The sequence below is a fragment of the Apodemus sylvaticus genome, chromosome 13, assembly GCF_947179515.1.
Source record: "Apodemus sylvaticus chromosome 13, mApoSyl1.1, whole genome shotgun sequence".
Taxonomy (NCBI): domain Eukaryota; kingdom Metazoa; phylum Chordata; class Mammalia; order Rodentia; family Muridae; genus Apodemus; species Apodemus sylvaticus.
Window position 1 is genome coordinate 85,633,085 of NC_067484.1, and position 24,994 is coordinate 85,658,078.

The 24,994-nt window shown below is 39.7% G+C and overlaps 1 protein-coding gene across 2 annotated transcripts in view; it reads left to right on the forward strand.

Annotated features, from left to right (window-relative positions):
• Positions 1-21,341, forward strand: part of Dsc3 (desmocollin 3) — a 39,146-nt gene extending 17,805 nt beyond the window's left edge. The window contains exons 7-16 of one of the 2 annotated variants that reach the window (XM_052155621.1): positions 1,013-1,179; positions 3,948-4,082; positions 4,471-4,656; positions 10,325-10,584; positions 10,688-10,830; positions 13,068-13,292; positions 16,154-16,378; positions 18,229-18,350; positions 18,684-18,938; positions 20,985-21,341. In XM_052155621.1, coding sequence (XP_052011581.1) covers positions 1,013-1,179; positions 3,948-4,082; positions 4,471-4,656; positions 10,325-10,584; positions 10,688-10,830; positions 13,068-13,292; positions 16,154-16,378; positions 18,229-18,350; positions 18,684-18,938; positions 20,985-21,182 — 1,916 coding nt within the window. In that variant the 3' untranslated portion in view covers positions 21,183-21,341. Of the gene's footprint in view, positions 1-1,012; positions 1,180-3,947; positions 4,083-4,470; positions 4,657-10,324; positions 10,585-10,687; positions 10,831-13,067; positions 13,293-16,153; positions 16,379-18,228; positions 18,351-18,683; positions 18,939-20,862; positions 20,890-20,984 lie in introns of those variants that run through there. The other variant, XM_052155623.1, reaches the window with a different exon arrangement.
• Positions 21,342-24,994: the final 3,653 nt, after the last annotated feature.

The following is a 24,994-nucleotide window of genomic DNA, read 5'->3' on the forward strand; positions in this document are numbered from 1 at the left end:
GGCCTATCACATTTTTCTCGTTTCTAAGAGGGGCAACTGGTTTCAGTTTGCCTTTGAGAACCAGGAGAAAACGCTTAGATTTTCATTGATCTGGGTTATTTGAAGCACACCTTACCATTAGGTTCAGATCTATTAATATTGTGAGACTCTTAAAGGAAAATAAATAAAAATAGATGAAATCAGAGTAGACATAGCAAGAAAGTTGGAAAGAAAGAGACAAAAAGAAGTGTCTTCAAAGGAGTGGGAGATGAAAGGGAAGAGGGAACTAAGAAGATCACCGCGGGGGCAAATGATAAGGCACAGCAGGCAGGGGGGCTTGCTGCTAAGCCCGATGCCTTGAGAGATTCCCAGGATTCATGTGGTAGACAGAAGAATTGATTCCTGCATCTCGTCCTCTAGCTTCTGCGTGCACGCTTTAACATGTCCCCAATAAATGAACAGACTGCATTTTAAAAATCAATTTGATCATTTACATAAGTATACTGTCTTAATTTTTACATTAATTGAAAGTCTAATAAAATTGAATTAGTTTATGAGACATATGAAATATGAGACATGTGAGAATATATATGCAAATTATACTCTCTCTATATGTATATTATATATATGTATATTATAATGTGTGTGTGTGTGTGTGTGTGTAATTTTAACTTTGTTTTGAGGTGGGTCTTGCTGCATAGCCCAAGCTTATCTCGAATTTCTAATCCTACTGCCTCAACCTTTTTAGTGTTGGGAATATACGCAGAGCCCACACCCTGTTCTGAAACTACTGTTGATTGACATTTAGTTTTTCATAATTTACTATCAAACATTTTAATCTGTGTCTGTCAATGCCAGAATGGTTGGATTCTCCATGGAAGTCTTCTTCCTGAGTCCTTTCAAAAGTTGTGATTTATTTGGCAAGAATCATATTTTAAATTAGGTTCCTACTGTCGTGTGCCAATTTGAAAAGTATATACACCAAATACATTGCCCTGTTCCGGAAGTTGAAATTTGCTTTCTGAACACATAGGTACTGTAGTGGGAACGGTTTGTGCCACTGATAAAGATGAACCTGACACTATGCACACACGCCTCAAGTATAGCATCTTGGAGCAGATCCCACCCTCACCTGGACTCTTCTCTGTGCACCCGGACACTGGTGTCATCACCACCGTCTCTCACTACATGGACAGAGAGGTAATGTCCGTACTGTAGAAAGTCATTCACTGTGGCTTTAACCCCTTTTCCCACTTGCTATAACTTACTGTTCTCTTATTTTACTTGAATAAGAATTCCTGGGATGTTTCCTGGTCTTAAAACTTTTCTATTTCTATATGAAGGAAACCCTCCTAAATAAAAATAAAATTTGATTGGTATGTTTGTAAGGAAGGGCACAATGCATTTTTTAGGAAAAGGACTATGTATTCTTTCATATCCTTTAGTGTGTAAGGCTAGTTGGTTCCAGAGTAGCAAGGGCTCAGTCTTCATGCAGGACATAGGTTCAACTTCTTTTGTTCTTATACCAATTCAGTTAGTGTAGTGTAGAACAGGAGAACTGATCCTGCATCTCGTCCTCTAGCTTCTGCTTGTGGGCTTTAACATGTCCCCAATAAAGGAACAGACTGAATTTTAAAAATCAATTTGATCATTTACGTAAGTATACTGAGTCTTAATTTATATTTGTAAAATGTGCAGTTTTTACAAAGGAAAGCATTAGTTGGGATACAATTAAATTAATTAGTAATAGTATATGGTCATGTGTGTGGTGATTGTATTCAGTTTCTTTATGTGAAAATTACTCTGTGTTTAAACTTATTTACTTGATTGATTAGGAAGGCTTAATACATATCCAATCTGTATGTGTGAAGTATAAGGGTTAGAGAAATTGATTGATTGGCCCAAGTCAAATTATTTTCAGAAGTCTTCGGTCTTTTGTTATTAATTTTTTGCTTGTTTGGTCAGATTATTTAACTCAGAGTCAAGTCTAATTTACTGAAGATTAGCGACATTGTCTTAGTCAGGGTTTCTATTCCTGCACAAGCATCATGACCAAGAAGCAAGTTGGGGAGGAAAGGGTTCATTCAGCTTACAGTTGCAAATTGCTGTTTATCACCAAAGGAGATCAGTACTCAAGCAGGTCAGGAAGCAGGAGCTGATGCAGAGGCCATGGAGGGATGTTTCTTACTGGCTTGCTTCCCCTGGCTTTCTCAGCCAGCTCTCTTGTAGAACCCAAGACAACCAGCCCAGGGATGGCACCGCCCACAAGGGGCCCTCCCCCTTGATCTCTAATAGAGAAAATGCCACACAGCTGGATCTCATGGAGGCACTTCCCCAACTGAAGCTCCCTTCTCTGTGATAACTCTAGCCTGTGTCAAGTTGACACACAAAACCAGCCAGTACACACATGTACAAAGTAACTTTATTGGTTCACTTCCAATGTTCCCACTACAGCTAGGATAACATATTTAGAATGATTGCTATGACAAGGACAAATGCTATGAAAAAAATTCAGTGGAGTGTAACTCCAAAAGGGAAGAGGGAAGAATGTGGGAATCTACAGAAAGGAATACAAATTAGTAGAAATGTATTAGATAGCATTATTTAATTTTTTTGTAGCATTGGTGAAACACGGACAGTAGCAACAGTATTAGTTGCTTTTCCATTCTTGTAACCAAATACCTGATAAAATTAGTGTAAGGAATGAAGGGTTTATTTTGGCCCCTGTTCATGGGTGTTGTCCACAGGGACAGGGAAACCATGGTGGTGGGCCCTTGAGGCAGCTCAGTTCCTGAGCAGGAAGAGAGGGAGGAATTCTGCTTGCTCAGCTAATCTTCTCCTTGTTATAAAGTCCAGAACTTGGCCTGTGGAGCTGTGCTGCCCACATTTAGATGGAGACTTTCCATCTCAGATACAGTAAGCTCCCTTGCAGACTGACCTACCTGAATGATTGTTTCCATGGTTACTTTAAATCCCACCAGGCTGATGATGGATTTATGGTTCTCATCTTGCTTCTTCAGTTTTCTTTTAAGATATTCTCTTCTTAGCTGTTTTCTTTTCCCTGTGCCGGAGAAGGCTATCACTCATCATGTCTCAGCTCTGCTCATCATAGCATCTTCTACATGATTCTAACCACCTGCCTATGGAAGGCTACCTCCCAATTGGTAACATGGAGTATGGGCCAATATCTAGGTGTTGCTGGTCCTTGTTTATTAGATCTTCATTAGGTAAATACAATCCTATGTGGGCAGAACAAAACTTGAGTTTTCAGCCCTTTTTGCTCCCCTCTGTAACATTGCTGCCCTTTAAAAGCTGTCTCATTCCAATGATGGCTGGTGGCAGCCTGGCCTACCTGTCTATATAATTTGTCCCTGCATATCATTTAACCGTATCTTACTTTCCTAAGTGGATAATTGGTTATCAACTCCTACCCTACTGTCATTGCGAAGTACATTTCATCTCCAGTTCCCTTTGCTTTTGTTTTTGCTGCTTAGGTTTGAACCACCTGTCTAGTGGAGCGTTCACTGCTGTTAACCATGATGTCCTGTCTACTTACTCTAGACCAGTGGTTATCAGCCTGTGCTGCAATCCCTTTGACGAAACTCTATCTCCAAAAATATTTTTATAACAGTAGCAAAATTACAGTTATAGAGTAGCAATGAAAATAATTTAAATTTTGGGAGTCACCACAACATGATGAGCTTAGAGAACAACTGTTCTACACAACACATTTGCTGAAGAGTATCGTAAAACTTAAACGTCATTACTTCGTAGCCCATCTCTGACTTTCCTGCTTCCTGTTAGGACATGTCTAAATTCTCATGTCTTCTCCAAATTACCTTTCTCTTACAAAGTTTTAAATATACCTAAATATATAAATCAAATAAGAACAAGCAAAGGAATGTGATAAACAGGTTTTATTTATGAGCACAAACAAGCATCTGAGCCAGTTAATTGTTTTCTTTCAGGTTGTAGACAAGTACAAACTGATAATGAAAGTCCAGGACATGAATGGTCAATTTTTTGGACTAATCAGTACATCAACTTGTATCATAACCGTGCAAGATTCCAATGACAACGCGCCCACATTCAGACAAAATGCTGTAAGTTTAGGAAACCCAAATCTTCTTTGTTTTAGCTTTTTCTTTTTATTAATTTGGGCTTACAAAGGTTTTGCCATATTTGAGGCAGGTGCTCATTTATGAGTAAAACTGCAATTCAAATATATAACATACACATCTACACATAGCCTGTTTCCTAATTTTAGTATTGTGTGATCTACCTCTTGTTAAAGTATAATAACATTAGTCTACATTTGTAGAAAATATTCTTTATCTTAAATTTCCACGAAACAAGACTTATCTGTAATCATGTTTGTAGGTAACCTATTTAAACCCTATGAAAATAGGTTCTTTTAGAAATTAAGAAACATTTTACTCTGTGAAAAGTTTTCTATTACAAGTAAAATTTTAATGACTTTTTTCCTTCCAGTATGAAACTGCTGTGGAGGAAAATACATATAATGTCGAAATCTTGCGCATACCTGTAGATGATAAGGACTTGGTTAACAGTGCCAACTGGAAGGCAAATTTCACCATCTTAAAAGGAAATGAAAACGGGTGGTTCAAAATCACAACAGACCCAGCGACGAATGAGGGTGTTCTGTGTGTTGCGAAGGTAAATGGGCGAGTGAGAACTGTATGATCATCTTGATGGCTTCATCAGAATTCTATAGTAGCCAGTGAGAAAGAGAACAGGTTAAAGTGTCTGTGCCCATGTGACTACCATCTTTCTTGCCTCCTAGTGTATGCCAGGATACTAGTGAACCATGATGATTTCTGTATCCCCAGTGACATCCCTCCCAAACTTAGTGAGCTCTATTTAAATTCTGCTGTATTAGTATAATTCTGTACAATCCACTGTCTTTTCAACTTACATTCCTGAGCTTGGGTCTATGTTTATAAAAGATACATCATTTTAATACTATGGTGTCCATTTGAGACTTACCTTCTCCAGGGCCTATTCTCAGTGTAAATTAGGAGCCCCACATGCTTCTTATTCTCTCTAGAGATGCGATATGTCTGTTTGAATTTTAACCCTGACAATGCTGAAGGTGAATACAGGATTATATAAGACATCTCCAAGTACATCTATTTTTATTGTGCATATGGTTATTTGACTGGATGCTATGGTCTTGGGCTCAAGTTTTTAGGGCAGGAAGGTCTTTGTTTGACAAGATCATTTGTTTTTATATTTCCCTCCTAGAATAAAAGATAACAGTGTCCTGTGGGCAGGTATTATGTCTGTTTACTGAGTAAGGACCACTTGCCTGTTAATGAAAATATAATGGTAGCCTCATTTGATTTAGTTGTTTTCTTAAGAAAGCTCTAAGAGATTGTACATCGAGGCCTAGAAAATTTGTCTGAATGATGTGAAATCTCAGGCATCCATTTCAGCATGTTCCTGCTTCACTGGTTCATTTACTAAATTTTAGATATATAGACTAAAACATTTTCTCCCCAGTAAACCTTGAAACATATTTATTTCTGTTATTTATAACATGACAATTTCACTTATATTTATAATTATGCACAAAAATTCATAGTTTTGCATTTAACATAATTTATAATCCTACATACAGTGAGTACATTTAGTATTTAAAAATAATCAATAGGTATGAACTGTTCTATACATACACATAACATAATTATCTCTACATATATCTTAGATGTTTCTTCTCCTAATTTAGGAGGTATTAATGCCCCCAACATATCATATAGTAATGAATAATGATAATAAGCAGATTGATAGTCATAGAGGAAAGTCAGTCCCTGAAAGGCCAAAGGCAGTCATCCATCCTGGAATGAAAATCTGGCTTATAAAATTCCCACGCTGGTTACCCTTCCATGACACCATGCTCCAGCAAGCTCACTTTCAGCGTAGTCACATCACGGTGACTGTTTTCAGTCTCTTCTCACAGAGCCCAGTTAGTCTCATGTCTGAACCCTCTAACACTGGCAGTGAATCGTCATTTACCAAATACCAGGCATATCAAGCACTTACGTGAGCATAGACTATTCATTACTTAACTTACAATTAATAAATGTATGATTTACTTCAATTTGATTGATTCTAATAATTAAACTATTCATAGATTCATTTAAAATTAAAAATATCTAGTGAAATTACCTGCTTCTACTTTAATAACTGGGTTCTTCTAGAGGAATCAGTAACCATTGCCAGCTTCTCATTTGACATTTCAAAGGGCTCTCTCTCTCTCTGTCTCTCTGTCTCTCTGTCTCTCTGTCTCTCTGTCTCTGTCTCTCTCTCTCTCTCTCTCTCTCTCTCTCTCTCTCTCTCTCTCTCACACACACACACACACACACACACACACCATAGGCTCATAGAATCTGTTTGAAAACGTTGAGTCAAGACTCATACATCTATTTCTAAAGTGGACTTTAATATCTATTCAAGGAAGAAAATCAAGTATGTAACGTCAGCATGTAGCAGTGAAAATTCTGATTCAATGACTATGAACTGAACCTTGGGAATCCATGTAGATTCCCTCACAATGTTTTGATATGCAGCCATCCCTGGAAACCTTCCTCCTCAGCCATGCCTACCCTTAAACTTGATTTACTACAGTAGTCCCCTTGAGTTTTGTTTCTCTAATTTGTGTCTAGGATTTACATTCCTACCCAGACCTGAGATTTGTCTACAGTTCCTTTCTTTTGTATGGTTGCTGTTAGGAGTCATTATTACTTTAGTTTTGTAAAGTAAGCAGGTGCTGCTCAGCTGGCTCAGTGAGTAAGAGTGCTTTACTTTCAAGCACGAGGAACTGAGTCTGAATCCCCAGCACCAGCGAATGCTGCACTTTGGTTCAGTATGAAATCGTATCTCCAAACAATGTGGAGAGTGATAGACACAGACTCTAGAAGTCCAGCCTTCTCTGTCTCCAAGACAGAGACCTGTACATTTATGTAATGCAACACACATGCACTGACACACACACATACACACACACACACATGAACACACACACACATGAACACACACACACAATTTATATTCCTACTTTCTTGTGTTTTAAAAGAGAGTAGGAAAAAACCCAACAGCATTGAATTCAAATATTTACTAGACCTTCATAACCCCAGATGGTTATTTCCAATATTGCTTCCAGTTTTTTTAATAAGGAGACATAGTCAAAGAGAAGCCAGAAAGAACATGCTGTGGCCCATATAAGCAAGACCTGTCACTTGTCATGCAGCTGCAGCTGAATATCTACCCTTCTTTCCCAGCCCCGGAAGCCCCGCCCATTCAGCCAGAGCACTAGCCACCTGATGCAGTGAATTTATTATCACACACTGCTCTTCCAGCGTCATGTCATGTGGACATTTTTTTTATTTCAAATTTAACTTATCTGGCTTGATACAGTATCTTTGCATTGACATGAAAGGGTATTTTCTTATTGGAATTTTAATCACATTCTAAAATACCTCATTTTTCTAAATCAACTCTTCGGTTAATATTACTGTTTTTTTTTAACATTTTTAATCAATGCAATTTGTATCTTCCATGTTACATTCTATCATATATATGTGTGTGTTTTCATTCACAAAATCCTAGAAAACCAAATTCATCACAATAGCCAACACTCATCTTGACAGGTGAATGTTTCTAGGAAAAGACTTGTGCAGCTCTATCCTTAGGTACCTTTTAACCTCACGAGTGGTCTTTCTTTTATAAGTCAAACACACTAAGCATAACATTTGGAATTCACCATGACTTTGTTTTCCAAGAGTAGCTTTTCTTAAAAGTTGAAGTTCTTGGGTTTTGTTTGTTTCTTTGTTTTATTCTTGTTTGTCTGTTTGCCTATAAGTATTCTGTACACGGAGTTGGGTAGGTGGTTAGGTAAGGAGGAATTAGGGGATGGGAAAGAGTGACCATAATCTATTGTGTGATTAAAAATTATTATGTGTTATGTATATAATAAGCATACATACACACATATACATGCATAAATCCCTACTCAAAAGAAAAAAAAGAATGAGGTAGGTGAGTTTGGTTACTCTAGAAGAATTCTTCACTTCCAATAGCCTAGCTTTTCATTGTTAGTCAGGACCATATCCTAGAGAAGAAGGTACTTTATATCTTCTTTTATACATGGAAGAGTTGAATAATCTGTTGACTGAATCAAGAATTACTTCGGTATATTTCTCTTAGTTGTCTAGAACTTGCCAATTTGTCTTGATCCAAATAAGCTTGGATGGATAAAGAACAGATCTTGGTCTTTTTTTCCATGGAAAGACCTGGAGCCTCTCTCCATGTTTTTTTTTTTTTTTTTTTTTTTTTTTTAGGAAATTTGTTAAACTTCCATGCAGATGTGAGATATTTCTGAAAATTTTTTTTAAATGTGTAACTTAGTAGAGAGAGAACTTGCATTCTTTGCCACCCTGACTTTGAGCCTAGAGCTGGTGGGAAGATGCTGTGAGGCTTTAGAAAGCTAGCCTGGATCATGCAGCTGCACTGAGCCGGAGCCTTCAGGCTTACCTCATTTCTCAGTGTGGTCCACGTCTCTGTGTGGCTGCCCCCGCACGTGATTTGTGAGCTGGTCCTCAGCAGCATCTAACAAATGGATCTCCCTCTTCTTGCTTCTCGCTTCCCAATTCTGGGATCGGAATAAGAATAACTTCATATGCATGCCCTAGGTTCTAAGACTGAGCAAATATTTTTACTTTTTAGAGGATAGTAACCTATTAATATTTGGTATGAGGACAGTATGAAAATAATTTTATCCACAAGTTATTTTAAATGATATGAATGTTTGTATTATGTATGCATTCCTTATGTAGGTAGTGCCCATGGAGGCTAGAAGAGCCTGTCAAGTCCCCTAGAACTACAATTATAGGCAGCTGGATGCGAACTGCCTGACAAGGATTCTAGAAACAAAATTCTGATGCTCTGGGACAGCAGCAAGCACTGTTAACCCTTGAAACATCTCTCTAATTCCTCATATATCTTTTTTGGATTTTGTTCAATATTCGGCCAGTGACTATTTTGATAAGTATAAGGATAATCAGAGAAAATATCCTATGATTTCCTTCACGGTAGAGCAGAATATAATGTTTTATGCATTTTGCTAGGCTGTTGTGTTTTTTTTAAAGTCACATAGCTAAGGCATTTATTTTAATGTTCCTGGAAGCCGATGAGCCAAATTATTAGAGATTAAAATGTACCCATTAAGGAAACAGTCTGTGGCCACTCTGCCTGTCTTCAAACTCTTACCCAAATGAAACCTTTTGACTTTAGAGATTCTCTCTCCTTCACACTGCTGCTGTGTAGAATGGGGGTAATGACATTCCTGCTGCACATGGGCATGGGGACTTAGTGAATTCATACTCCCTCTTTAAAGCTGTGCTGTATGTCAGCAGTGACCATCATGGAGTTGATCGTGTTGATAGTCTTCTGCATTTCTGTTGAGAGAAGTCCATGTGGTAAATGACAGACAGTGTCAAAGTTTAGCCTTATACTGTCAAGAATAAAATTTGTGTAACAAAAGGTAGTGTTTCATCATTCAGGAAGAAATCATTGAAAACCAAAATGGATTGCTAAGAAGAAACAAGACCCTTGGTATATTTTGATTAGAGGAAATACAGACTACAGACACCTCACTTAGATGTCTCATATAAGGATACTTAAAGTAGATATTTTGGAGTCAAGTTAAGAGGACACACCAGTAATCTCAGCACTTATAAGGCTGAGAAAGGAGGGTCATCCTACAGCTTGAACAACACAGTGAGTTTCACACAATAAGACTTGGTTTTAACTGCACAATGATGAAAATATACAAATGACAGAAACAGAAATGAAATCAAGCAGATTCTCAAAGCCCCACAAACACAACAAAACACAACAACCAGACATTTACAATGCCCACCAGTAAGAAAGTAAACAAAATCTTTTCACCTTTTAGAAACGTGCAACTTTACAAGACTTCTCAAATACCAGAGTTAGAGCCTAAACCCAGCCTATTAGACACTGACATAACTCTGTAGTACTCCCAGGTTCAGAATAAGTTTCCTTAAAGGAACAAAACTAACAAACCCCCAAATCGTTAAGGGATTTCTTTCCCACTGCGATGTAAAGTTATCTTTGGAGAGTTTGGAGGTGAGCCTTGGCCAAAGTTGGTTAGCACATGGGTCACAGCTCCATCAAGGGAGGGAAGTCACTATTAATAAAGCATGAATGTGAATGAATTATGCAGTCTTACCCATGTGACTAGTTACTTAAAATATCAAATGTACTGCGTACTGAGGTGACATGCATATTCTCTATTTGAAAGCCGCTGGATTATGAAGAAAATCGTCAAGTGACCCTAGAGATTGGTGTGAACAATGAAGCCCCATTCATTAGAGATGTAGCAAACCGAATACCCACTCTGAACCGGGCCATGGTCACAGTCCATGTGAGAGATCAGAACGAGGGGCCAGAATGCAAGCCCCCTGAGCAATATGTGCGGATCAAAGAGAACTCAGCAGTTGGGTCTAAGATCAATGGCTACAAGGCCTATGACCCTGAAACCAGGAACAGCAATGGCTTAAGGTACACGAATCTCTGCACTGTGTGCTAGTGAAGTTGCCATTATTGAAACAGGTAACTTATTTTGAGGTATATTATGACTTATAAAATTTCTTTTTATTAATAGGTACAAAAAATTGCAGGATCCTAAAGACTGGGTCAGCATTGAAGAAATTTCCGGGTTGCTAACCATATCAAAAGCCCTAGACAGAGAAATCATGGCTCCAAGAAATGACTTATACAATATTACAGTCATGGCAATTGACCAAGGTAACAAAGTATTAATTTGGACTTGTATAATAGAATGGAAGAATAAATTGTAATTATTCTTATGGCGAATTAATATTGTGGTAAATATATACAATTCTTGAAAATGACCTTAAGAAAACTAGCATCTCTCTTGTCCTAGGAGATGACTTTGGTGAGAAGATACCATTTATTTCTGGTTTTGTTTATTAGTTTTGCTTCGTTGTTTTGGTTTGTTTGTGTAGCCAAAGCTGCTTTTAAATTCATCATATAGCCAAGGGTGACCTTTATCATTCCTGATCCTCCTGCTTCAGTATACTGAGTGCTTCAGGGTTGCACTCCACATTCAGAAAGATGTTTTTGTTGTTGACATAGAGTCTTATTATGTAGCCCAAGATGACGCAAGTCCACTATAAGACTCAGGCTGATCTTTAAGTTGTGGCAATTTTCCGGCCTTAGTCTTGCCTGTTTATAAGTATGAGCCATCATGTCCAGCTAAATAGCACATGTCCCATTTATCTTTATATTCCATCTCCAAGAACTTAGTCTTTGCACAGCTTTGTGGTAAAGGACAGTAATCAAACTTAGCCATGAGACTACATGCAGAGATCTCCTCAGACCTTTCATGTGTCTTGGTATCACTTTACCTGGGGGCTTCCCCCATTAATTAATTAATTTTTAGAGAAGCAATTAATTTTAATTAATTTTAAATCAATTAATTAAAAATAACTTTAATTAATTTTTAATTAATTAAATGTACATGCTGATTGAAGATTCCCCTCTCTCACCTCCTCCCAACCCCTCCCTCTCATATCACCTCCTCCCCATTTATTTACCCCTTCCTCATAAAAGGGGTGGCTTCCCATAGATAATCAAAGTGCATATCAAGTTACAGTGGGAGTAGGCAAGACCAGGCAGTCCAGTCAGGGGAGAGGGAGCCAAAGGTGGGCAAGGGTTGGTAAGGGTCCTACATGAAGACTCAGATGCTCTTCTGATACATATGTGTAGGCGGACTAGGTCTGTGCCATGCCTGCTCTTTGGTTGGTGGTTTAGCTTCCGTGAACTTCTATGGGCCCAGGTTAGTTGACTCTGTCGATTTTCTTGTGGTGTCCTTGACCTTTCTTGCTCCTTCAGTATTTTCTCCTCCTCTTCCTCAGAATTCTCAGAGTTCTGCCTAATGTTTGGCTGTGGGTCTCTGCATCTGTTTCCATCAGCTGCTGAGTGACGCCTCTCAGAGGACAGTCATGCTAGGCTCCTGTCTGCAAGTACAGCAGAATACCAAACAGTGTCAGGGGTTGACTCTCTCCTGGGATGGGTTTCAAGTTGGGTCAGTCATTGATTGGCCCTTCCTTCAATTTCTGCACCATCGCTATACCCGCACATCTTGTAGGCAGGACAAGTTTTAGGTGGAAGGTTTTGTGAGTAGGTTGGTATCCCCATCTCTCTTTTACTCATTTAGCTCGCTATTAAATCCTTCTAAATGTCAATTCTAGTTTTTAAAGTAAATTTTCTCTACCCATGCCTTTATTTGAAATAACAATAATTTCAATGTGTTATATTACCTTGAATTAGAATCTTTGGGTGTGAAACTTTTATGTAATATATTAAAACCTCCCTATGGGTTTGAATGCAACCTGGGACTAGAATAATATTTCTATGAGCACTTCATCATGATTCATTGACACCCATGACTCCAAGGAAAAAGAGCATTCAATTCAGCCTTTACTTCTATCATAGTAATTCTGGCAAAGGGCTTGTTGAAATGTGTATCTTATAGTATCATCAGCAAGAACCATCTTAGACAACCTATAGCCTTTACTCATTTATAATTTCATTCCCCATTCATCTAATAACCAAGGATTATATTTTCAGGAAGAATAGATTCTCTCTGTCCCACTCAACAACCATGCTTCCACGTGACATGTTGCAGAAGTCACAAGAGCTGCGAATAGAACTGACTTAGACGGCCATGATGGATAAAGAAAACCTGCCCCATATACACAATGAGATTTCATGTCTCCGTAAAGAAAAATAAATAGTACATTTTCAGGAAATGGACACAAGTAGAATTCATTATGTTAAGAGAAAAGAGCTAGACTCAGAAAAACAAATACCATGTTTTCTCTCATGTGTTGGACCTAGATTTAAAATGATGTATTTGTGTGTATATAAAAATAGAGATTACGATTTATTTTGCTTTTTGGAGACTCTAAGACAAGAATCTGAGACCAGCACTGAGCCTTGTCCCTTTCCCCTCTCAGAGGGTAAATCATGCACAGGAACACTTGCGGTGAACATTGAGGATGTAAATGACAATGCACCAGAGATAATTCAAGATTACATTGTCATCTGCAAGCCAAAGATGGGGTATACGGATATCTCAGCCATGGATCCCGATGAGCCCATCCACGGCCCTCCCTTTCAGTTCAACTTGGCAAACTCTTCTCCAGAAGTCAACAGGATATGGACCCTCAAACAAGTTAATGGTATTCCGGAAAGATAACCGTTCATGTGATTTGAAACCGCAGAATAACTGTTGGAGGGCTTGCACAAAGTATGACGCAAAAGTTTAGGGTGTTAAATTAGTTTTGCCCAATGCATGTATCTGTGTGTTCATGCATGCAAGTGTATGTGCATGTGTGTGCATCTCTCTGTAGTATGTTTATGTTTGCCTGTGTATGTGTGTGCGCACATGTTCATAGACACTAGGAGAGGGTGTCAGATTCCCTGCAACTGGAGCTATAGGCAGTTATGAACTGTCCAATATGGGTGCTGGGAACTGAACCCTGACCCTCAGGAAGAACAGTAAGTGCTTTCAACAACAGACCTACTTTTCCCAGCTCCTAATACCATATTCTTTCAATCGACTTAACTTTATGATGTTCTTTCTGCCTAGAAAAATTACCTTCACTGTGTCTCAGTTTCATGATAACATAAAAGTTATGCATTGCTTGCTACTAGTCAATAAGCTGCCTTCCCTGAGTATATGCACAGGATGAGTCAGGCAGGCACCACAGATCCTTAGCCTCTGAAGACTCTTCCCAGAAGTTTCTGGAGGGTCCTGTGACATTTTCCATCATGTGTTATAACACCTCACACCTTGTATGAGTACGGTTTGCTAGCTGTCCTCTCTCACTTTCAGCACTGAGCCCAGGACCTAGCACATAATAACTACTTAAAAAGTTATTACTTAATCAATGCTTTGAAGAAAGAATACCTATGAAGGAAAAACAGTGCAATAGGCAATAGGGATGGGGTGTCATCAGAGTTTGAAGGGTTTCTTAGGAGTGCTGAGTGCTTGGATATAAGGAAGGATGAAGTTAGGCGGTGAGGATTATGTCCTAAGCTGAGGAGACTGGCCTTTGTACTGTAGGTGACAGTGGGGTATGGATTGGGGCTATGGCAAGGAGGCCATCTTGCATCCAGATGTATGTCTTATGTAGCTGACAGTAGTGTCAAAAGATAATTGGGAGCTGAATAATAAGGAAGATCCAAGGTTGTTGAACTATGACCAGTGTATGAGATGGCTTTAGCTTAGCCAGTGGTCTTTAGAAAGATCAATGTTTTGCACAATCTTTCCTTAGATATGTTGCTAAGTACTCTGATAGAATCCAAGAACTATTTATAGTTTTCCAGCAAGCTTTCAGGTGCAGGTGTAGCCCAAACCCAAGAGTTCTAACAGACATTTAAGTTGTACAGATTCCAGGAGCTTTCTGGGCTGTATTCTATGCTGCATATGGTCATGTTTTTGTGTCATGAGAAGTATAATTAGCTCTGTTATGGAGATTATTTCTACATGCAAGGCATTCATTAGACAGGAAGTACTATGCTTTCTGAAACATCATCTTTTCTAAGGGGGTTAAAAGACACCAAAAAGTAAATAGCTTAGTGCTGCATATAATTTTAGGAAGCAGGCTTCCCCTTGCCTGGTCTCCTTGTCTGGTGTAGTGGCCGCTTGTGACTTAGCTCTGAGATCATGCCTCCACTGGGTCCACTTCCAGCCTGACCCCGTTCCAACTGAGAACACCTGGAGCTACCGCTCCCATTCCACAGGCCTTTCACCCCTGTGGCTGGTCTGCCAACCACCAACAGCTGCTCTGGTCTCAGCTCCGTGCTAGCTGTCACTGTCTCCACTTGCTGCTTGCCGCGTGTCCTAACGGCCACCCAGGTCTCACCCAGCTCCGTGAAAGGAAAATACTAAATACTTTTATATTTCAAAACTAACCAGATAACTCAAAGGCTGGGCAAAGAATATCTCGTCCCATCCTCCTTGGCCTCCGCAGGCACAACTGTGGAGGCCACAAGCTATCGATGCCCTAAGAAATTTACAAGTCTGTAGCTCTTGGTCTGCCTTGCAATCCTCTTCTCCCTTTTCTTCCTGTCCTGCCCAGAAATTCTGCCTCCTCTTTTACCCAGCAATTAACTTCTGCTATCTTTATTTAGCCAATCAACAATTAGGGAAACAGGAGGATTCCTTCTACAGCTTAGAGTATGAAAACTGAGAACATTCTTTGTGCATCTGCAAGTATTGGTTCTTTAACAGCATTTGAGCTGGAATTAAAGAAAAATTTGACCCTGGCATTAAGAGACAATTCTTACTGTGTATAGATCAGGGGAAATAAGATATTGCTGGGATGCTACTAGGTCATTTCAATACCAGATTGGTATTGTTTATTACTATTATGATTATTTTGGCCTTTTGAAATAGGGTCTCATGAAATATCTCAGGCTAGCTTCAAATTCACTGTCCTACAGGCCCCCGTTTAGTCTCAAGTACTAGGAACTTAGGTGTACATTCTTTACCTGGATTCAAATTTGTTTTTTAAGGCTTTCTTCCATAGAATTTCTAGGGAAACATGACTAAGGAAATGTTAATTCCTGGGAAGGGTTGAAGGCATCAAAGGCAGCCCCCTTCAAATTTTTTGAATTTGGTGATTTTGTTTTTTTGTTTGTTTGCTTCCCAGCAAGAGTGGTACAATAGATTCCAAGGAAAGAATAAGCACTCATTACAGATAGCATTGGGCTAGGGAGAGCACAGTCGATAAAGTGCTGTCTATGCAAGCACGAAGACCCGAGTTCAGTCCGCAGAGCCTACGTGAAAACATCAGGATAGAGTAGTACCAGTTTGTACTGGTACTCAGGACATGCATGGGCTTGGTGGCAGGCAGACCAGCTTAACCTTCAAGTGCTAGGCAATGAGAGATGCCAAAAGCAAGGTGGACAGTTCCTGAGGAGTGATCCTGAGGAGTGAAGCTCTTATGGGATCTATATTTAAGTATGCTCATGTGTGCACCCGTCCATACAAAAATCAATCGATCAAAATGAAATCTTTTTATTTTCTCCAAAGATACGGCTGCCCGCCTGTCCTATCAGCAAACTGCGGATGTTCAAATATACACCATTCCCGTTACTGTAAAAGACAGAGCGGGCCAATCTTCAACCAAAATCTTGAGGGTCAACCTGTGTGATTGTACTCATCCCAGCGAATGCCTGCTCAGGTCCAGGAGTGCAGGGGTCAGCCTGGGGAAGTGGGCCATCCTTGCCATCTTGCTGGGCATCGCACTGCTATTTTGTAAGTACTTTCATTCACTCGAAGATAAAAGGAAAAATAATGGACCAGAGTATCAAAAAGGATCTTGGGAAGTGAATAGAGACAAGCAGCCATCAGCAGTGAGTCCTTCCACAGGTTACCGTTGTATTCTGTGGTAATTGAGTCACTTGTCACTATATGAGGAAACATAACCCTTTCTGAGACAGGTTACGTGCTTGGACAGAATTGATAAAAAGTCTTTAGCTTACTTATTTCTGCTTCCTGTTTTTCATTTGTAGAGACAGCCTACTCTTTCGGGGTACAATCCAGTTAATTGATGTGAAATTCCTAGACTAGTACATTCTAAGTTTCTAACACTCATTGATCAGTTTTCACAAAGCCCACCCAAAACAACAACAACAACAACAAACAACAAAACAAACAAACAAACAAAAAACCAAACCACCCACTAAAGCTCAGAAAATGGTACTGGGTAGGATTCATTGTTGAACAAAATTGAAAAATTAAAAAAAAAAAAAAAAAAAAACAAGAGCCAAACAAACAACAAAACAGAACCACAAAATTTAACAATCACCAAAATGTTTTGTTTTGACAGGAGGGAGAAGTTGGATCACAGTAAGTAGGAGGACCATGCTGCTGTGCCCATGTTAGGTCATCACTCTTGGCCACACATTTCAACACATGTTTAAATCCCCAGTTCATGCCTACATGACATGATTTGAAGAGTCAGCTGTGTGGCATACCCAAAGAGACAGGCTTTCAAACACTACATGGTAGGATAAGTTCTGAAGATGTCAAACAATGGTGTGGAGACTCCTGTGTCTAGACAGAAGTGATCAAAAGGAGAAGGGTCAGTAAATGAAGCCAGAGGGAGAAGGGAGGGATGGGGAGGGACAGTGATCCTTCAGGGACAGCTAGTATGAATATCAGAGCCATTTGTGCAGTCTGAAGACATCTGTAACAGGGCCATCATTGAGCGCATCTGAATGAGAAACATAGCGGTGTTGGTGTTGTCACAGTACATCAAATCTGCATGTTAACATTGAAGATCTTGCACTTTTTATTCTTGTTTTCCTGTTTGGTTGTTTGGTTTGGTTGTTTTTTTGGTGTTTTTGTTTGTTTGTTTGTTGTTTTGAGACAATGACTCACACTGTAGCCCTGGCTGTTCTGTAATTTGCTGTGTAGACCAGGACCAGGCTGTGATTTTCATATCATGAATTATTCATAATTATTTTCTTTCAACAATTTAAGGGCTTAAAATCTTAGGTCATGGGCCATATAAAAACATGTGGTATGCTGGAATTGTAGCCATGGTTTGTCAGTGTGCTAGAGGGTCTTCTGGACCACTATAAATAGTTATTATTACTGTTGTTTTAGCGATCGTATTATCTTAAATCTTCTATTATTATGATGTAGGATAGAAGTCTAGATAAAATACAAAATGTGCTTAATGTTGTTTATTGAAGACAATCTTATCTAAGGGAAAAAGGGGGGCCTTTAAACTACTTTTTAGATTTTCCAGTTGGCAAACCGATATCCTGAGGATCAGTCAATACCATTAACGTTTGACTTAAATAAATACTAGCAACTTTTAAGATCTACAACTGAACTTATGATTCTAAATACTTTCACAGGAAGAGGGGGATTCCTTCTGTTAAAAATATCACCAAAACACACTTGCGATTACTGCACATTTCAAACTGTGCCTGTAAGTTTTGAAAGACAAGGATAATGCAAGGGAAGGCACAGTTAATATTCTTATTGTCCTCCTCTGGCCAAGGAACGAGTAATAAAGGGTGGTTGCTTTATCCTATGCTTGTAATTGACTACGATCTTTTAAAAATGTATTTCTTCTTCTTATTTTTACTTAGCGGTACTGCTAACTTTAGTATGTGGAGTTGTTACTGCCCGAAAAGGAAAACATTTCCCTGAAGATTTAGCACAGCAAAACTTAATTATATCAAATACCGAAGCCCCTGGGGATGACAGAGTGGTAAGCCATTTCCTTGGTGAACAGTTATCTCTATAGTTTTAAAATTCATCCCTGTGAAGTTAGTAGGAGTTAATTTATATTTGTAAAGGGTTGGAATCTTATAAACTGTAAGTCTTCAGTCTGTCAGTGTCCCGGAGCTTATGGTGTGGGACTTACTGAATGACATAAAACAAATTTGCTTTTCAAGTGTAATTTTTCTGATTTTGGTAGCATTAATTCAATCTTAGTCTTTTGTTATTGTGAATTTTTTTAGAACACCAATCACTCTGGTTGCTTTCTGCAGTGTGCGAGGTTCTTTGACCCCCACTGATGTCTTATTTTGTTATAATGCAGTGCTCTGCCAATGGATTCACTACCCACACTGCCAACAACTCCAGCCAAGGTTTCTGTGGCACAATGGGGTCAGGAATGAGGAATGGTGGTCAGGAGACCATCGAAATGATGAAAGGCCACCAGACCCTGGACTCCTGCCGTGCGGCTGGGCATCACCACACCCTGGATTCCTGCAGGGGAGGACACATGGAGACTGACAACTGCAGATACACGTACTCAGAGTGGCACAGTTTTACTCAGCCCCGACTTGGTGAAGTGAGTTTCCTGAGGTGTTTTACTCTGAAGTAGAGAACAATCAGACATTGATATTATAGATTCCTAGAACTGCTTTGCCTCAGTGCTTATGAGTCTCCTCTTGCTAATCATTTAAAAATGCTTTGGTTTGGTTACAGTTTTAATTATTTTGATTCCTCTGTCACATTCATTCAGTTTCTAGACCCTTACAAGATCCAAAGGCTTCTAATCTCTGCCCCTGAATGGTCATTTTTGGGTGTATCTCTGTCTTATAAATTCCTTTGATAAGAAAAGAATGTGAAGAAAAATTGTAGTTCCTCACAGATATGCATTTCCCAAATCACATTTGTATTTTGCTGTGAAAACATAAACCTCCCAATGCAGCTTTAGGCTAAAGACGGTCACCCTTTATTGAGGACGCCGCACACTTACCTTCAATCATGCATAGTTTACTTAGTTTAATTTTCTACTTTTCTCTAAGTGGAGGAGTTATCATTGCACACATTTATAGGGTGTGTCGAGGGATCACCTACGTATGCAATGTGGCAGCAAAACGACCCAGTTCACAGGGACATTTGAAATTTATTCTTAGTAATTTTGAAATACACAACACAGCATCATATGGATTGTTTTCAATATATAAAGCATACTACTCAGATATGAAGGGTCTTATCTAGAGAGAGGAAAAAAGAGTCAGGAAAAAAGTGGGTCTCTGTCTAAATCAACAGCGTTAGAAAGCTTTTAAAAACACAAACGCCTTTGTTTCATTCTAGGAGATTCTAATTCCACTGGGGTGTGTGTGTGTGTGTGTGTGTGTGTGTGTATGAACAAAATCTCACATGTGATTTTTATGTCAGGCAGGGTAGGGTAGGGGTCCTGTTTAAACATTCTTGCTTAATGAATCATGTCTGAATCAGAGGGAACTGATGTGCTTCCAGCAAATATTGTACCAGATGTGGTTAGTTTTGTGATGGATAGAATATGGGTAATATTCTAGAAGAGGGTTCTGGGTCATTGCATGCCCACATTATTATTATTTTTATCTCTATATTGTCACACTCAGGTGTTTACATGTTTTATATTTGAAGATGGCATTCATATGAGATTATGAGAACTGACAAAGCTCCAGACACTCATTTAGGAACATCCTTCAGTGTCACAACTGGTAATGGGGGAGAGGCTAGCAAGGTCATGGATCAAACAGTTGGTAGCAGTCAGCCGTGAGCTGAGGGTAAGGGAAGGCCTGTGCAGGTCAGCATAGGGAACCTTGACAACTGGAAGAAGGCCAGTGAGACATAGTACAGGGGTAGGAAAACAGGCCGTGGGACTTACTACTGAGGGTCTGGGGGACAGGACAGCAGGACATTGTACTGAGTGTAAGGCAGAGGTGGTCAAAGGCTTGGTTGCTCAGAGCACAAGGATAGTTTCTGCAGTGTGAGTTAAATGAATGCTTTTAATTTCATTGATTTTTCTGGGGTGTATCCCTGGCTTTTGGCTGTGCTGGAATGCAGTATTTTCTCATGTATTTCATCGCTACACACACACAATAGAGCTTTAGTTCATGATCACTGTTCCCTTATGACTGATGGGCATAAGGAGTGTACTTGCATCCAATGCTCTTTCTATCATTAGTTTCCAGAAATAAGAAAGTGATATTGGAGGAGAGGTTGACTTAAAGTAACACAAGTTAGTAAATTAAAGTTACTTCAAACCAGAACCATTTGGTATCCACCTGCAAATTCCAACCACTTGGCATATTGTCTCCATCATGTGAATTCAACTATAGGCATAACATTAGGGGATAAATATTTAATGATGACTTAAGTGTACTTAAATATAACATTTGTAGACCTATTTTTATTTTGATGAATTATTAAAATGAAAACTATACTGACTTATGATATGGCTGTAATATAGACCAATCATGTGCATTTTTTGTATGTAGGACTCCATTAGAGGACACACTGGTTAAAAATTAAACATAAAAGGTAAATAAAATAAATTTTCTGTTCATATGTTGAAGTTGTTTTAAAACAGTAATACAATTCTCTTTTTTGGACTTTACAGAAATTGCATGTGTGTAATCAGAACGAAGACCAGATCCCATCCCAAGACTATGTCCTCACCTATAACTACGAAGGCAGAGGGTCTCCAGCCGGCTCTGTAGGTTGCTGCAGCGAAAAGCAAGAAGAAGAGGGACTCGACTTTTTAAACAACTTGGAACCCAAATTTCTTACACTGGCAGAAACATGCACAAAGAGATAATACCACCAGGTTACAATTAGACATGGCCTTAGCAGACATTCCAGAAGTTTGAAACAATGATACTGCAAAACAGACTCACTACTTACACAAAATGGTCTTGAATTACGAAGGCTTGACATGTGATATTCTGACCAGAACCATTTGGTATCCACCTGCCTAGTCTAGTAGTAGGCTGACACATATTCGGGAGAAACCATTTATGAAATTCTGATATTTTCCCAGGGCTATGTGCTATGTGTAACTCTTCTGCAAAATGGAGCAGGAGCAATTCTGTCACAGGGTCATGACCCTGGCAGTGTGCAGGGCATGTATATCCAAGTGCTACTAAGGTTCAGCCACATTGTATGTCCAGGACCTTATGCACATATAATTTTCTCCATTTTACAGTCTTTTCCTACCAATTTGTATTGTTAAAACAATTTGTTAGCCGAGCGGTGGTGGCGCATGCCTGTAATCCCAGCACTCTGGGAGGCAGAGGCAGGTGGATTTCTGAGTTCGAGGCCAGCCTGGTCTACAGAGTGAGTTCCAGGACAGCCAGGGCTATACAGAGAAACCCTGTCTCGAAAAAACAAAACAAAACAAAACAAAAAAACTAAAAAAAAAAAAAACCAAAAAACAATTTGTTGCTGTCCACTTTTCAAAGAGGACAAGTTTTAAAACAGAGGACCAGAAGAGCTCAAGCTAAAGTAGTGGAGCTAACTGAGGTCTGCTAAGGACTTACACTGCTATGAAGATATTGTCCTACCAAATGAAACTACTAGTCTGAAAACAGTTAAGTTGTGCCAACATCACATCCTTCTAAAAACTGGTTTAAGAAACAAATAAAACATTAAGAATGTTTCACAACAGAACAAAACTTTACATTAAAACTTTGCAAAGCTGAAGATCTAGGGCTGCCTCCTTCTGTTCTCAGTATCCAATACTTCATTGGACTTTAGAAACAAAATTTTGCAAGCTAGTGTAATGTGTAGCAATTTTCTGTTTCAGCAGCATCTGAAACCAGTGTTTATTTGTAACCAAAGTACACACCAGAATAATGTTTAAAATGCAATGGAAACAGAGGAAAAGGGCAAGGATTGAAAATAAGCCTGTGTGTGGCTTATTTTGTAACAAGAAATCAGGATCTTAAAGGAACAGACTCCCTTCTGCCCGGTGACTGTGGGCTGTGTGCCACCTAACGTGTCAGCTCCAGCCTGCTTGAGTAATTTGTTTAAATTTAGGAACATATATTGTATTTTCAGTAGGGAAGAAAGAGACGGGCACATAGAAGAGTAGATTCACTTTGCAGGATATGTAAAAATTTGTACATCCAAACATTAGAAGCCAACTGTGGGATCTGCCCTCTACCCACCACCCTGTTGAGGCCTACAGCTTCCTGGCCTGCAGTTTACAGAAAGGATGTGGTTTTCTTGGGACCTAGTGTTGATAGCCGCTGAAATTACTTTTTTTTCTCCTCTTCTTTTCTTTTCCTTTTGTTTCAGGGGATCAGATTAGCTCTATGTACTGGCTAGTCTCAAACTTGCAGTTCTTCTGTTCCAGTCTCTGGGTTTTAGAACTCTAGGCAGATGCCACCATTCTTGCTACTGAGGTAGAGCCAGTTAATTGATCTTGTCCTTTTAGTTTGGAGCCTTATGGTGCTGGGAGATGGGGGGTGGGGGATGTTACCTTCCTGTTAACTCAGAATCTTAGCTGTGTTTCCAGAGCCCACTCACACTTTATGTGAAAGCAACTATGACAGCCGTCCAGAAACCCAGCCCTCCTGTTCCTGTCTGCCCGACACTGCTTGGAAGCCCTGCAGCTGGTTCACCGAGCTGGCAAAACTTCCAGAAACTCAATAACCCTTTGGTGTGCCTCTATTGTTATTTTCATCAGTTTGCTTTGTTAGTGGGGATTAATCACGACAGAAGAAGCAGGAATTTTGGGTCTACGCAGACAAGACATTTTTCAGACCTCTCGTTACTTGGAATCTGAAATCAGGAAAGGAGGCTGCAATGGGGGATACAGCTCAGTCTGGCATAGAGAGAAATCAAGGATTTGAATCCAAGCTCTGCATAAACAGGCGTGGTGGCGGCAACATGCCTGAAGCCCCAGCGCTAGGGAGACGGGGAGCAGGGCGATGGAGGGCATTCAAGGTTCTCCACAGTTACATGAAAACCATGAGGCCAGGTCAGGTTACGCGTGGCGAGCCTTTGTACGGCCAGAACTGTTGTACTCGTCAAACTACATGTGTATCTAAGATTCTGATCTGATTTCTAAGTTTTTCCTGTTTTTATTTTACCCTGAGGGTTACTTTCTTGATAGACTTTTGAATTGTCCTTTTTTTTTTTTTTTTTTTTTTTTTTTTTTTTTTTTTTTAGTTCACAGCATCATATTATTCTCTTCCGCACACGTCTAGGTGAAAATTGTGCTATTTTAGTGTGTAAGAAAAACAGCTTTCTTTTTGTAACACTTTACTCCCCCACAACCCCCTTTTATGAAAATGTACAGACCATTTTTTTTCTTACATTTATAAGGAAGCAGTTAACTGTCTAAAGAGCAATTGGAGTTTATTTTTCAATGTTATAAACAACTTTAATTTGACAACTAAGTTGCTTTCAAAACTTGTCAAATAAAAATAAACAAGCGTTGAATGTGTGAAATAGCACTACTTGATGAGGAATGTAATCCGGTGATGCTACGTTGGTTTCCTGTCTTTGCTGATTGTGGAGAGTAGAGCATCAAAGGTGAGAACCGCAGCACACTTGAAACGCTGAGGTCCAGACTAGGATGGAAACTAAGACGCCCCACGATGCCTTTGTTGTGTAGGGGTGGCTATGCTTTGGAACAGGTCACTGCACAATTGTCAACATCATCAGTGTCAGAGGTCTGTCTAAACTCCTCCCCACAGTTACCTGGCAACAGTCAGCTATGCTCCTCCCCATAGTTACCTGGCAACAGCCAGATCGGCCTGACCCACTATAAAAGGGGCTGCTTGTCCCCTCCTCCTGCTTCTCTTGGGCTCTTCTCTTCCCCCCTTTCTCCACAAGGTCCCAGCCAGCCTCTATTTCTCTACTCTCTCCCTCTCTCTGTCTTTCTCTGCCTCTGCTATGCTCTTAACGCCCTTCCCCACGCCCCGAATAAACTCTATTCTATACTATACTGGTGTGTGGCTAGGCTCTCAGGGGGAAGGGAGGCCTTGGCATGGGCAGGCTGAGGCAGCCCTTTCTCCCATACTTCACCCCCCCCCCCATTCTTAGACCTCTCTCTTTTTATAATCACAACAGTCAGTATGTACTGGGACTTGAAATTTTTAAGGCAAGTTCTCCAGATGAGGACCGCCTGGAAGAACTCATAATCTGGCTCTGACTGAAGTGAGGACTGGTAAAATATTTGAACTTGATGATGAGTAATCGCTCTTAAGGGCTGAGCCATAGCTTCAGTCCCTTTTATCTCTGGTGTAGGAATTTACTAATAGCATAGAGGGTCTGTATTTTTGTGACATATGTCGCATGCACTGACATTTTTTCTACTCCACACAAAGAAGCCATCAGGATCTAGGGCTGTGCAAGGTAGGCTGCTTCCCCGGGTGTTTTCTGGTTTGCTTTCTGGTGAGCTGAGTTCCTCTTGAGTTCTCCAGGCAGGAGAGGCTGTTGTATTCTCTTTCCTCAGCTCCCTCTTCTCACAGTTTCTTTTCAAGTGTCTGCAAGGGAGTGTGAGACACACCCTTCAATGACTCAGACTTCTCTTATTCTCAAGAACCAGACAGGATAAGCACACCGACCTGACTCACACTCTGGCATAGCTGCACACACGTCCCTACGCAGAAGCATTTA